At 39.0% G+C, this 15,477-nt stretch overlaps 1 protein-coding gene across 1 annotated transcript in view; it reads right to left on the bottom strand.

Moving 5' to 3' along the window:
* BMPR1B (bone morphogenetic protein receptor type 1B) overlaps window positions 1–15,477 on the bottom strand; it is a 177,610-nt gene that overhangs the window by 33,741 nt on the left and 128,392 nt on the right. Inside the window, exon 2 of the mRNA XM_069485493.1 lies at window positions 3,682–3,841. Within this exon, the coding sequence (XP_069341594.1) occupies window positions 3,682–3,824 (143 nt within the window). The 5' untranslated portion in view covers window positions 3,825–3,841. The remainder of the gene's footprint in view (window positions 1–3,681; window positions 3,842–15,477) is intronic.

Consider the following 15,477-nt stretch of genomic DNA (forward strand, 5'->3'; position numbering starts at 1 on the left):
AGTATTACTCAAGATGTGTTCCCCTGCTGGTCAGCAAACTATTAATACAGTTTCCAGAAATGGAAACCTGTATAGATATTTGAGAGGATAAATTTATGTCTGTTGAAACTAAATAACAGGCAATAGAAAAACATGCATGTATTTTGCAAAGATTTTTTAATTCATTTTTCTAACAATTTATTTTTATTATTAATACATTTTAGAAAAATATCAGTGGGCAACTTATTGTCGGGAGAAAAGCCATCTTTCAACAAAGATAGCTTGAAAAGTACTGATTTGGAGGGCAAAGAGTAGAGGGTGGGCTGAAAGGCACGGAGGTAGAAAGTCACGGATTTATTCTAGGTCTTAAGACAAAAGGACAAAAGTAGCCCCTGTGATACACACGTGATTGATCTCAGCTCACAGAAAGACTCAACTGGAATCAATACCTTGTTAGCAAAATACATGTGCATTTTACTCAAGAGCAAACATCTGCTCCTTTGAGAACCAGTGTCAGGACTGGCTGCTGGCCAAGAATTCAGGACTTCGGAGTCTGGGTCATAACTGTGCCGTCTTATCATCCTATCTACCGAAAATTGCTTAACCTTTCAGAAGTTCAGCTTTCTCACCTAGAAAATACAGATAATGCTACATTCTCATAGGAATTTTATAATGACTAAAGACAGGTAAAGGTAAACAGGTTAATATTTATAACAGGTCCTATAAATATTAGTTTTCTGTTGACTTCTACAAGGTAACCCATACATGTTGACTGTAATGGTATAGCCATGTTATTTTGTGGGGTACGACTGTTATTGTTACTGTTTTTGTTTTACTTTTGTTTTCTTTTTCTTTGCTATCATAAATCAAATCAAAGACTGGCAACCATGTAATGCACAACCCATTCCAATCTGGCTTCCACCTAGACTACGTTACATTTCTTTAAACTACAGTTATCCGCGTCGAGAAGTCTGATCTCCGTGTTTCAGTTCTCATCCTACTTGGCCAGGAATAGCATCCGACGTAGCTGCCCTCACTAGCTCCCTCTGCAAACTTGGCTTCAGCGACGCCACACTCACTGCTTAACTGCCAACTCTTAGTCGCCCGGGGACACCCTCCTCCTCCTCCTTTACTCAAGCATTAAATGTCTCAAGGCTCAGACGCACTCCGGTAGACCGGATCGTTATTGATTCCAATTCTTCATGCTTTGCCATAGACATGGCTTCGCCTTGACTGTGAGCTTGACTGCATCCCTGGATGTGGTGAGCACCATGTCAGGGGACGTGACAGAAGCAGAAGCTGTAAGAGGCTGCTCCCTCACACTCACACATGGGAGCAGGAACATGTCCTGGGAGCGGCTGGTCCAAAGGAATGCAGACACGTGCGGCAGCCCTGAACTTGAACAGCAGCCTGACGTCCAGCCCGCCCCTCCCAGCACAGCCCCGCACCGCCACAGCCCTCTCGCCAACTCCTGGATGAACGAACACCTGCCTTTAGTTGGGAGCCACTGTGAGCACGAGGTTCTCTGTTCCCCAGCAAACCCCGACTGCTGATCTCACTCTGCATTCTCACCTCAACCTCTCTGAGCTCCAGACCCACATCCCACCGCCCACTCTCCGGTGTCTCCACTTGCCAGTATCAAAAACCTCAACCTCAGCATGTCCCAATTGGAAGCTGGCTCTTTTCCTTTGTCCTCTTTCATTAAAAGGCTGCCCCGCTATGCAGCCGCCTCTCCATCTAGAAACCTGCAAAGCACCTCTTGTGCCCCTCCCGTACCCAAGCCCCCGCCACACACAACTCTACCTCATAGATGTCTCTCAGATACATTCCACTTGCCCCTGCACGGGCACCATCCTCATTCCAGACCATTTTCCTGCATGTGACCTGTTCTTAATGAACCCACCATTCGATTGCTCTGAGCTAACTCCCTTTGTCATCTTCTAACACAGTGAATACTCCGCAGCAAAGACAATTTTTCAGAGAAACAAATCAGATCGTGTCCATCCCCACGCTGCTCCTGCTGAAGCACCCGCTTCACTGGCTTTTCAACACTGTCAGAAATACGACTGCACTTTACAAACAGCCCACCAGGCCCCAGGAGCGCCCGTCTGCAGGCCCGGCCCCCGCCCCCGCCCCCAGGGCTGCCCCTGCCCCGTGCTCCAGGGAAACCGGTCTCCTGTGGACACATCCAGCTTCTCCTACGCAGTTACCCCTGACTGAACACCTCCTCCCAAACCAAATTAGGACACTTCAGCAACTTCAATATGGAAAACAGGACAAAATATTTGAAACTGGGTTATTCAGGGAAAATCCTGAACATACTATCACCAGGACAATAGCTCAAATGACACACACAGATACACTCTGAATACCACACTGAGGGAAAATAGTAAAATACCCCCCTAAATTTGCGTTCTCCTGCTAATCTTCCTTTCTTCAGAAAACTTTTTAGCTTTCCTAACACTTTTTCTCTCTACTGTAATGAGGACGTGTTTCCCAGGAGAAAAGGTCTGAGCTTTGGCATCATTTCACCATGGCACAAGACTCTGATCCCAACTTCGTTCTGGGGACAAAAGTCTAGTTACTAGACCTCTCTGGATCCCAAACTGCGTACGTCTGATGCGAGTAAGCACACCATACGATGCTGTGTTGCTGTGCTTACTAAGTGAGATATACGTTTATGAATACACCCAGCTTTGTTCCCTGCGTCATTCGGTCAGTATGTATTTCTTGTGCTAAATAGACTACGGTCTTGGGATGCACTGGTAAGCTTATAATAGAGGCTGCTTCATGGGAAACTTAGAATTTAAAACAACTCTCAGGAAGAAAGAAAACCATTCAACTCAGTTTTGTGCACCTTCTGGCTAATGAAACCCCACATGGCTGCCCAGATACCCTTCCTGACTCTAAGCCCAACTCCCTATTCAAGTTCATGACCTCTCCTGAGGCTCACTCTGCTGGCATTTCAACTCATGAGAGCCACATCCGCTGGTTAACTTATCCACTTCTGCCTTGGCGCACCCGGCCCCCTTAAGCTATAGCTCTTCATCCACGGTCGTTCTCACCCTAAGGAGCAACAGTAATCAGCAGCTACAGTGGTCAGCAAAATGCATGTGGGCGCATAAAGACGTGTGAGCAAGAAAAAGGCGGAACGGTCCAGATTCAAATGCTATGAAGCATCTAGGAAAACATGATTGCCTACTAAGGAGTTTATTTTCTAGTATTGTGACAATGTCTGTCCTCGTATCCGGGGAATGCACACAAGCTCCGTCACAGTACTGCTTTCCAGAGGCAGTTTGTGAACATTCCCAACAGCTGAGGTGTTCTTTCCAAAATACTAACACCGTCGGCACGGTGAATGGTTAAGACAAAAAAAATCAACAGCCCCAGCTGTTGAACTAATTGTGGGGACCAGGGCTTTAGAAAGAAAATTATTGGGTTTTTGCTCATTGACAAGGAGCCAGGGAGCTGAGCTCTGTGTTTGTGTGCACGCATCCTGTTTGGAAGAAGGAAGAAGAATCTCAGAACACTATATGGGGATAAGACACAATTCGGTATTTCTTTCAAGACAGGCACAGCTCTAAGAGTTAACAGAGTTAGGCAACCTTCTCCAGAATGTGTTCTTTGAAACACTAGCCTACAATGGAGGAATAAAGTAGGATATTTTGTCAAAGCCAGACTTAAATCGTCTACATCACCCACCTGCAAATATTGTTGACCGAGTCTTCTGGACAATGGTGGTGGCATTTACAGCGTAAGATCTTCGGGCGGGGGGCGGGGGCTGTACTCTCACCAGCCTCTTTCTTGGTGCCCACGTTTAATTTTCCTGAACTTCGCAAAAGCATGTTATCAAGAAAGTTCGCTAAAAAGAAGAAAGAGTGAGAGTTAATCATCTGCGGAATAGCCTGACACAGTCTTCGGTCCTAAAGATAATAGGAGATTAAATAAAAAGTGAAGTATTCATGATACTCAAAGATTTCAACAAGAAAACAGGTCTTTTGATCTTTTTGATAAAAATTACACCTTCTACATAGTATATGTCTCAAAGAGAATAAAGAAAGTCCCATAAGCCATTAAGGATGGTATTTGATATTTGTAAATTGTAACAGCTGTATTTGAGCAGAAGGAACTTGAAGAAACACTGTTATATAGATTATTGCTACTATGTATGGTGATACTAGGGGTAACTATTGTTATCACCATTTTTCAGGTAAGAAAATTGACAAAGTTTAAGTGATCCGTATAGTCAATAAATTACAGAGCCAGCATTTAAACCCAGATTGTTTGAGCCCTAAGATCATCTTTCTACCATATCACGGAGTCCCCTTACTTTAGATATATCATGTATTTTTTTAAGAAATCATTGGACATATTTAATCTAAAAAATTAGGATGACAAAAAGTTAGTTAACACCAAGATTTATTTCAAAAGATACGTCTTCCCCATCAGCTTTTACATGCAAAAATGCCTACCTATTATTGCAATGATATGCCTACCATCTTTGATAGAAGACACCATACTAGATATAATCTCTTAGAAAACAGATTTTCTAGGTTCAAAATTAGGCTTCTCTATTTACCAGTTAGTTGTCCTTGGAAAACTTCGTAAATAATCTTGCTGAGCTTCATTTTCTTATCCTTAAAAATGGAGATAATCATAAGCACCTACACCTCACATCGAGAGCTTGGAGTGTTCATACAACATAGAAGGGGCGTGCATCCACTGCTACCTATCATGTTTCGGGGACCGTGCTAAGAGCGCTTATATATGTCATGTTACTACATATAATGTCACCTTGAGCAGTGTTCAATTTAAAATCTCTCTCATAACCCATCCAGCTTGCCTATAATTAAATCGAATTTCAACAAAAATATGATCTACGATAAAGGCTGTTGGGTTAAAAACTTAAATCGTAGATCAGAAATACAATATATGCAATAGATGTATATAGTATGCATGTTGTTCTTTTTCTAACCACAGATGAATGCCTCTAGGCATTGGTTGTATCAGAGAACGACCAGTTTAGGAAAAAAAAAAAAATCTATGATAATTTTCCTGATGTTCTACATACTAAGCTAATTAGTAAAATTCTTATGAAATAATAGTTGAAGGAAAAAGCAATAAAATATGTTAAATCAACATACTGGAATTTTCCCTCTAGTCATTATTAACTCTTAATATTCCATTGGATTTTTCAAATTTATATTAATACAAGATGTGCATCTAAACTTTCTCGAACAGTTCCTTGCGAATTTAGTCTAGAAAGACATGTTGATCATAGCGGGCATGTGCTTCATTTGAGAGCTTTTTATATGCAAATCATACTCCTCCCACAGTGATTCTGATTCTGTATCTCAGGTGAGCCAAGAAAAGTGCATATTCAACATGATCGCGTGTGATTCTGCAACAAAGGATGTGTAGACTCCACTTAGAGAAACCCTGGACACGATTAAGCAAATAATATTTCTTTAATCTAACGACACAATAAATCTCAATGGGCATGTATTATTTCTATACAGTAGTATGCTCATCTTTAAGTTAAACATAGTTCATGTCAGTGCCTTGTCCTGGAAGCCACTTGTTACAAGTTTGTCACATAAGCGTGTCAGCACTGTCTGCTACCCAGACGCAGTGTGTGCAGGGACGCGGCATACCACCGTCTTATGGTGGCTTCTTTCCTTTTAAATCTGCTTTTCATTCTTTCTACCTTTATGAGAGATATCTCAAGGGACAAAATGATAAAAATTGGGTATTTAAAACTTATTATTTCCTGCTTCCTTTAAACCAGATCCTTTCTTTTTATGTTTTAAAACAAAATAATAAAAATGCATTTATTATGTAGCTGTCTACTTAGCAAATACGTATCAGGTGCCCACCCTGCTCCAGGTAGCTGGGTAGCTGGGGTGAACGGAGCAGACACGGAACTCACCATCTGGTGGGAAGAGATGTTAAATGGAACATTTACACCAAAAGGTCTAAAGTAGAAAAGGAAACATCCTCATGTGATTGGAAATAAGATGCCATTTTCTAAGAAATATTTTAAAAGAAGATGCATGATTTCCTCACGTTGTGAATTTATTTAAAGAGTGGTATAAAATTTAGCTACAAGTTTCTTTGCAATATTGCTTATAATGACCTATGTTTATATTATAATAACACAGGATTAGTTGCATCTTTAAAATGAGATTCCCATGTAGCCGTTTATATATATACATACATACACACACATATATTTTAGAGACAGGGTCTTGCTCTGTCACCCAGGCTGAAGTGCAGTGATGCAATCACAGCTCACTGCAACCTTGAACTCCTGGGCTCAAGCAATCCAACCACCTTGGCCTCCCAGTATCGAGGACCACAGGCATGTGCCACCATGCTCAGCTAATTTTTTAAATTTCTGCAGAGATGAGGTCTTGCTATGTTGCCGAGGCTGGTCTCCTACTATTGGGCTGAAGCATCCTCCTGCCTTGGCCTCCTAAAGTGCTGGGATTACAGGTGTAATCCCACTGCACCCAGTCCCAAGTATAATTTTTTTATGAAAAGGGCACATTACAGGGAATTCCAGTATGAAATCCCACTATAGTAAGAGAAAAAATGAACCTACAATATAAAAGAGAGCAAGAGGGGAGACACTAGGAATAGCAATAAAAGCTTGAAAAACAGAAGGACAAGAAGTAACTGATTTACCAAAGCCAAGAAAGCTGATTCCTAAGCCCAATGTGGGGAGAAGACAAGAAGCGAAACAATTTTACCACTCTCTCCTCAAAAGCCTCCCAAAGTGGTATCTCAAGGTGCTTTTAAAAGTGAGGGTGAAGGGGATACTGAAAACAGAAAGAGGCTGAAAATCTATCTTACAACCACAGTCGTTAGAACTGCAGAGAGCCTTTCCCCGTAAGCTAGCAGTATTTCTCCCCATCCCTGCGGAAGACCAGAAGGGTGAATCTAACCCCCATATCACTGAGATGCCTTCCTTATTGTGCTGTTTTACCATCCAGCCAGGGACTGTAGGATGCCAAGTACAAGGAGAGCAGGAGGAGAACCATCTTCAAGGCACATTCAGTGAACATCACAATGGGTGTTGGCTCCCCCAGTCCTCCCTCCCCACACTGCTACCAGCCACCCAGTAGAGGTTTGTCCAAGTTCTCGCTGTTTGTCAAGAAAAAGAATTTCAGGACGCACCATGTAAGCCAAGCAAGGAAAGCCTCGCGTAAAGCGAAAGTACACTCTCCTGGAGGAGACCTGGCAGCTGTCGTGAGAGGAAGCAGTGTTAGGTCTTTTGCAGGCTTACTGATTGACGGGAGGAATATTCTGGCTTTTATTAGGAATTTGGGTAGTGATTCCTAGAACTAGGTTCTCTCCCATTTTCATACTTTATATAGCTGTTTTGGAACTGTCACGGCAACTTCAAAGGTGGAGAAATTTTAAAACCATGATGTAAATGATGCTGCAAATAGTCAGAGTTCACGCAAGGTGGCAGAGACAGCGAATGAGCCCGTCAAAGCTGGTTCTTGCCTGTGGTTGTCAGCCCCTCTCCTTTGCTTCTGCTTGAGAGTTGTTTATTTTAACACCTGCACCTCATCTTCAGCCCTGCCTCTCAGTCTCCTACTCTAACAACATGGCTTTCAGGACTCAATGCAGCTTGGTGTATGCCTTCTTTACTGGTGGCCAGAGCAAGAACAGAGAGCCTAAAGATAGGGATATTATAAGTTTCTCAATGCAATATGATCCTACAGTGAGGCCCCTGGTGACAAGCTCTAATCCTGTGCTCCATTCTTATATGTGAGCCACTAATTTGGGGTCACTACATATCTGAAGAATAGCTCACCCATCCAAAACAAATATATAGAGAAAATCCACTTGGGAGAAACAGATGATATGAAAGGAAACAGAAACTTACAAAATTATTATTAATACTCTCATCTTACAAAAATTACATCAACGAAACAAGAACACGTTGCTATGAAAAGAATAATAAGGAATTTTTAAAATATGATTGCGTAAGTGAAAATCTCAGCAGGTAAACTGAAAGATATGGATTAGGGAATCTCCTATAACAGCACAAAAAACAGAGATGGAAAAATTAAGTAACTTAGAGCATCAACCCAGGCAATTCAACATCTCAATAATATTAGTTCTAGAAAGAAAGACTTGGGAAAATAGAGGGGAGGAAATCATTGAAATAAATCATGCAAATTTCCCATAACTGAAAATCCTGAGTTTCATAGCATAGCATGAACCCATAGCATGGAAGAAAGAACCCAAGCATGGAAGAAGAGACCCACACTAAGGTATGCCACTGTAAAATTTTATAATGCTAGAGACAAAGGAAGACCTTAACTATTTTTTTTTTTGAGACAATGTCTCTGTTGCCTAGGCTACTACAGTGGTGTCATCATAGTGCACTATAACCCCAAACTCCTGGGAACAAGTGATCCTCCTGCCTCAACCTCCCGAGTAGCTGGGACTACAGGCATGCACCACAACACCTGGTTAATATGTGTGTGTATATATATTTTTTGTTTGTTTGTTTTAGTGATTGCTCAAGCTGGTCTTAAACTTCTGGTCTCAAGCAATCCTCCCTCCTCGGCCTCCCAAAGTGTTAGGATTACAGGTGAGAGCTACCACACCTGGCCAGAAATCTTAAATTTTTATATCTATAGAGGCAAAAGTGAGAGAGAGAAAGATAAAAGATATGAGAAAGTAAGTATGGCATTGATCTTTCCTTCAGCAAAATTGAAAACTAGAATACGATAGAATGATGCCTTCAAAATTCTAAGGGAAAAGTATTCCAAATCTAGAAATCAATATCTGGACAAATTATAAATTAAATGTGAGGGTAGGAAAAAAGCATTTTAATATTTTCAAGGTCTCAAAAATTTACCTCCCATCCAGAAAATTACTGGTGGAGACGCTCCATCCAAATGAAAGTATAAACAAGAAAATGGAAGAAATAGGTTCCTGCTAATAGGAGACCCAACTCAAGAGGCAGGTAAAGCACATGCCCAGGATAACAGCAGATGCAGATAATTAGATGAGACCTATGCATTGGACCAAAGGAGCAGCCAGGCCTCACTGAAGACAGGTAAAAAGACTAGAAGACAGATCTCTATGATGTTGTAATTAATAGAATGACTTACGTATTTCAAATTTAAACTGACTGAGAGGTTAGAAATGAATTTGTAATGGGAATATAAGACATTAGGAAACAAATATTTCAACTCCTATATATATAGGAGACAGAAACACGTACATACGTAGTAAGGGTGGGAGTGGTAAAAAACAAAAAAAAACATAAAAAGCAGTAAGTTCTCACCTTCAATAGTGAAAAGTCAAAGGTAATGCCTAAAATGCAATAATGAAGAGGTAGGAGTACAAGAATTTAGAGATACAGAGGAAAACACCAGAAGAAGCATGAAAAGATGGTGGTGCAGAGGGAGAAATTGGGAGGATGCTTTTTAAAAAAAAATGCGCATAGATCTACGGAGCAGCAAATCAGAACAGATCGTAGCTGGAGCTGTTTAAATGCATTTGCAAATTGCTTGTCGCTTCAACACAGGGAAGGAATTAGTCTCGTATCCTGATGTGAAATAAAGCACATCAGTGAACAGTGAAGAACCAGGACATCGAAAAAGAAAATCTAGCCAAGAAGAAAGAATTCTCAGCTAATCGGCATTATGGGATTCACCCCTGGACCAGTGAATGGCCTGGCAGTTTATACTAAATCCACTTGTGGTTTACCATGTTTTTATGTGTTTGCATGCATGTGTACTTAAATCTACATACTCGTTCTAGATTGTTAGTTAACAACCATCTATTTTGTAGTAATTCTGTAGAACATCCTGTGTTAACTACTTAACCACTTCAATTATTAAAGAAAAATATCTGAGTCTGGGAGCTTCAAGCAACCTATATAGTCAAATCCTGGCTCTCAAACACTGGGCAAATCAGATTAAGAATCATCCTTCACGTAAAAATTGTGAAGAATAAATGTTGATTCTAACCTTTCTAAAAACTTAACATTTTTAACTATCCAAATTACCATGATAATAAAATGTAAGCCTTTTGGAAGCCGATCTAAAACTGGTTCTCATTTTTTAGAGGATCACTAGATTTTTAGGGTGCAAATGAACAAGAGAGTCTTTTTCATGAGATATGTTTGTGTGTGTGTTAATGAATCACAACTAAATTATATTTTTATGATTCTCACACATAAGAGGCAGATTTATGGCCAGGGGTGGTGACTCATGCCTATAAGCGTAGCATTTTGGGAGGCTGAGGCGGGAAGATCGCTTGAGGCCAAGAGTTTGAGACCAGACTGAGCAACATAGCGGGACTCCAACTCCACACACACACACACACACACACACACACTTATAAAAATACAAAAATTACCCAGGTGTGCAGGCGTGCACCTGTCCCAGCTAGAAAGAAAGAAAGACAAAAAAGAAAAGAAATAGACTTATAGATTTTTAAACAAATTAATCAAATTTAATGAAATAAGCTAATGATCAGTAAGTAATATTGCGACTTCCACTCAATTACAAAGGTTAAAAAGTTATTTTTCTTGACTATCCTGAATATCTTTTCTTGAATATGTTGCAGTTACATACAAGTTTTCAGCCACATACAAGTATTCTGTGTAATCTCTTCTTGAAGGGAACAGAAGGAGTTATAAAGAGTTTCTTTAAAGTATTTCTTTGGAAACTGGACAAAGATGAGCGGGAAGCCATGTATATACACTATAAAATAACTTGTTCTTAAACAAGTATTTAATCATTTCTTTCCAAAATATTTCTATTTTTTTGCTATATATTCTTGCACATGATTTTTACATGTGGAAAAATGAAACATGACAAAATAAAATGTTAAAAAAAGAATTCATAATTTTACAAATCAAAGGTGCAACATGGCAACAAATAATTTTATTTTTAATACTGATCCATTACCTCTGAAAGTATGTTTTAAATGTGTTTACCTTTAATTACTTTTTTTCTCAGTAACATTCTTATCACTTCAAAAATACCATAAATAAAACATTTTAAATTTGGGATATGAGATTTTCTATACGTCACAGTGAAAAGAACTTGAGAATCCACTATCACATTTAAATGCGTAGAGAAAAATATTTCTAAATAGAGATAATCCAAGTAATATTAAAACTCAATAAATAACGTGCTTAGAAATGGATATGCATCTTCATAATTCTTTGAAAAGTGACATGTAATTATTTTGTGTCCCACAGGGTCTACCAATAATCTGTCCTCCTTTGTTCTTTCTCTTTTCTTTTTTAAACTCTGAGTAACTCTAAACTTAAAAATTGGACTGTCATCGGTGTTCTTCACCATCTACAGCAGAGGGCAGGCAGGAGCAAGAAGAGAAATTAAAATTCCTATCACACAAGTTTGTACTTTAAGTATCTAGGGTAAAAAGGCTACTGGAAGAAGAATTTTAACGTACTGAGCTGGCCAGCAACGACTTTGGGAATGACCCATCCTACCCCTGTTCATATTGTCATGGTAACAAATAATGCAAATCAATGCTCACTTCCTTTTTCAACCAAAACAGCAAAACAGTGGGTAAACTGGTTTTTGTTTGTTTGTTTTTAAGAGTCTAATTTATACAGGAATCAAACTGGAATCAGAGCTTAAAAACTATATTACTTGTTAAGATCTGTTTTAGTGACATCAGAGAGTGAGTTTAAATAGAAAACTAATTTCTATTTTCCCCACTTAAACTTTGAATCATTTAACTCAATTTACTAAGTTTTTCCATTCAAGAGACATGACCTTCACTTTCATCACCTAAGTAACCCTCTTTCACTATACTAAGGTATTTTCACATAAATCAACCACTATGTTGTTTGCAGCAAAACTTAGTGTATTATATATACGTAAATAACACGGAACCAAATAATAAAAATTTGGAATAGGTGCCTTCTGGAAAGTTACAAAATACAAATACAATTTCTATTCAAAAATACCAGAGCGAAGTCTCAGGTAGGAGAAGAGCAGATTTTCTAATACTACCTGTGATGTCACCTACACAGGAATCTTTGTCCTGCAACAGCAGGGAGAGGAGAGACAGAGAAAGGCAGATGCTGGTGGTAAGTTCCCGGGCGTGCTGTGAAGGGGGTGAAACGTCAGGTGACAAAGCAGGTGACTTGACCGGGATGTGGGGTTTTACAGGCAAACTGTTCAAACCCAGCTCAGCTACTTCCCTACTAAGTGGCCTTAGCAAGTGACGAACTTTCCTTACGGAAGAGGAGAGGGACAGGCTCACTGGCTGGAGTGCAGGGATGACACAGTCCACTTGAAACACCTACCGTAGTTCTCTGCACATAATGACAGTCAGTGATGGTCAAATGTTCTTTTCTCTGCTGAGGAAGCTTCCTATAAACCTTGTCTTTCTATTTTTCTAGTTTTTTGTCTTTTCCTATCTTTTTTTTTTCTCTCTTCCTTTTCCCTACTCCTTCATCTCCTATGTTTCTATTTCTCTTCCTTTCCTCCCTCTCTTTCCTATTCCTTTTTCCCCTTCCTGATTCTCTCTTCCTCTTCACCTCAATTCCCCTTTTCTTTTGTTTCATTTCACTTCCTTCTGCTTTCCCTTCCTTTCTAGATTCATCGTCACGAGCAAAAATTCTATAAAAGTACAGAGCTTTCTGGTTTAAGAAACATACTGAAATTTTGTTCAAGGATGACTAACATATTCTTGTTAATGGATTTATTCACGAATAAACCCATTGTGGTAAATGGATTTACTAATAGCAAATAATCATTAAATCCCTCTACGTAACACAGTTCCCCCAGAATACGTGACAGTGCCCTCCATTAAATGACACTCTTGCTGCTAAGACAGAGCAACCAGACGTGGAACACGGTGAGACACATCAACTACATATGGAAACCAAAAAGCGATATAGGCAAACAATGAAACAGATGCCACGATCCCACATGTAATTGTCAACTGTAAGTCCTGGATGCGAGTGCATTGAGAGGATGGATGGCTCTGGGTGGCAGTCACCAACCAGTATGTTCTACAGAAAGTGTAAGTGTCCAAACCAGGGATTTCACCAGTTTTGTCCATTTCAGCTGCTCATAGTTGATACTCATGAGTAGGTTAAGAGAAATACCTTCTCTCTCTAGAACCGAGGGCTTTTATCACAAAATATCTGCACACGTTTGTATTCGCTGGCAATTGTTTCTCTTTTCATTATATTCACATTCATATTACCACGTCCCTCAGCTTATGTGGAATAATCATGTTTTCAACATTTTACATTATAAAAACCCTGCCAAGAGACCCCCAAAACATTTGGATAGAAAGTAAAAGCTTCAATCATGCAAATGTTTTATGTCATGCCAGATTATGAGCTAAGCAAATCATGAAAAGATTAAATATTATATAAAAGCCAAAAGAGAATACATACATGTATTTTTGTTTTGTATGTAACTGATACAGAGTTATGAACCTGAGTAAGAACAATAATTATGATAGCAATTAAATTTCTTTGGACATCACGATTAGTCTCTTTAAAGTTAAAACAACAGGTAGCTTTTCCCTTAGGTTTTATTATGCTTTTGAATTTAACGAACCTCAACCACAATGTTTACATACATTAAAAACCTTTGAAAATTCTCTAAAATATAAGCTGGTTATAATGTTTTAAATAAAATCATCAACGTAAGAAAAAAATGAACTTGACAAGCAAGCAACCATGATGTTTAAAGATATATAACATTAAACTGAAACCATACTCACAAAACAGTTATAATCACAGCTGATAGGAGGATTAAAAAACTTAAATGTCTCTGTATTTTAAAATATTTCATATGTCAGTTCAGGTCCACATTGTCAGAAAAGAAACTGAACCACGGTCTCTTTGACAATGATGTCGAAGAATCAACTAGAACTTGGCAGATTTCCAAGCCAGGAGCTAAGGTTTTATTCAGTGGAGTTTCTTGGTAGGACTCTGCTTCACAGAACTCTGAAGCTAATCGAAGTGGATGTTCAACTTGCCACCACGCCAAAGCTTTGCAAGGCAGTCCACTCCCAAGATAGCCTAATGTGGAAAATCACTCTCAACAGATTCATTTATGGAAAGAAGAGAAGGGACAATGAAGCCAGACAGATCAGAAACCAAATCATCGTGTTCATGCTATTCTTTTTCCCCACAAACCCTGGGAGGCATTTAGAACCCCTCTGTTTCTAATCCTCACTGTATCCTCTAACAGGATAATTGTTAAACGATACCTTAGTTAAGGTGCCTATTGGCCTAAACACAAATATATTGCTGTTTCAAATGTTCAAATATTTCAGGTATGAAAAATGGAATACAAATATACACATTTTTAAACTAAACTTAGAATACACTATTATTAATCATTATAATCCCAATGAGTTTAAAGGTCTATCTCTAGTGAAACAATATGGAATAAAGTTAAACAACAAAATGAATAAAAATAAAATTTTCATATTAGAAAGCCATTCTAGAATTTTGAGAGAAAAACTACAAACCAACGAAAACTGTTTCAAACATGTACTGTTGTCCACATGGCTTTTATCCTCATTTATTGTACTTCACAGAAAAATTTTCTATGATACCAAAAATGATATGAATTACTAAAATATAGTTGCCTTCCCTTCTCCAAGTGTATACCATGCTAAAACAAGTTATAAATTTCTTGGTCAAAAATAAATGACTTAGTAACTATCTTTTCAAAGCATTCATTTGATCTCATACTTAAAGTCATTAAGTTTATACTTTGAAAATAATTCTACATTTTTTAAAACCCATATTTGCAAGAAAGCAACCTTGACTTTCATAATATATGAAATTTAGAATTGTGTGTCATTGATGTAAAAGAATTCATAACATCAAAAACCATCAACAATTAAATTATACCACAAGGATTTACACAGCCACAACCCTTGATTCTAACCATGGCAGTGATAAAAAATAAAAAATATGTAGGGGCAAACACACTCTAATACACACAACACAAAAATTCAAATAATATACGTAAGAACTTAAGTAGTTTAAAAGTAACCTAAATTACACACTGCCAGGACAGTTTAGCTAAACTGTATTTTCTTGCCATGGGATTTTTTGTATATACAACTTTTGAATCCCTTGAATTATTCTACTAGACCCGTTATGTCAAGGAAGACTAAGTTCTAACGTAGTTTTCTTGTGCCAGCACTGGCTTTACTGATCTTGATTTTTTGGAGGAGAAAAACAGCCTCTGTAAGGTATGAAGCTGCTCCCACTACTCACTTTTGATTTCTGTACGCTTGATATATGGTTGCCAGGGTCCCTGGGATGGGAGACACGGGAGGAGGCACAGAATTGCTAGAGGCTTCCACGAGAAAGCCCAGCACCGTAGGCAGCGCTAATCCTGCACCTGTGCTGTGTTATTCAGCAGTTATGAAGTGCAGTCCAGACTGTGGCTGCCTAATGCAGCTCAGCTGTTTTTCTGTCCGCCCTTTGATTACAAGCTG

Source organism: Eulemur rufifrons, chromosome 13, assembly GCF_041146395.1.
Source record: "Eulemur rufifrons isolate Redbay chromosome 13, OSU_ERuf_1, whole genome shotgun sequence".
NCBI lineage: Eukaryota > Metazoa > Chordata > Mammalia > Primates > Lemuridae > Eulemur > Eulemur rufifrons.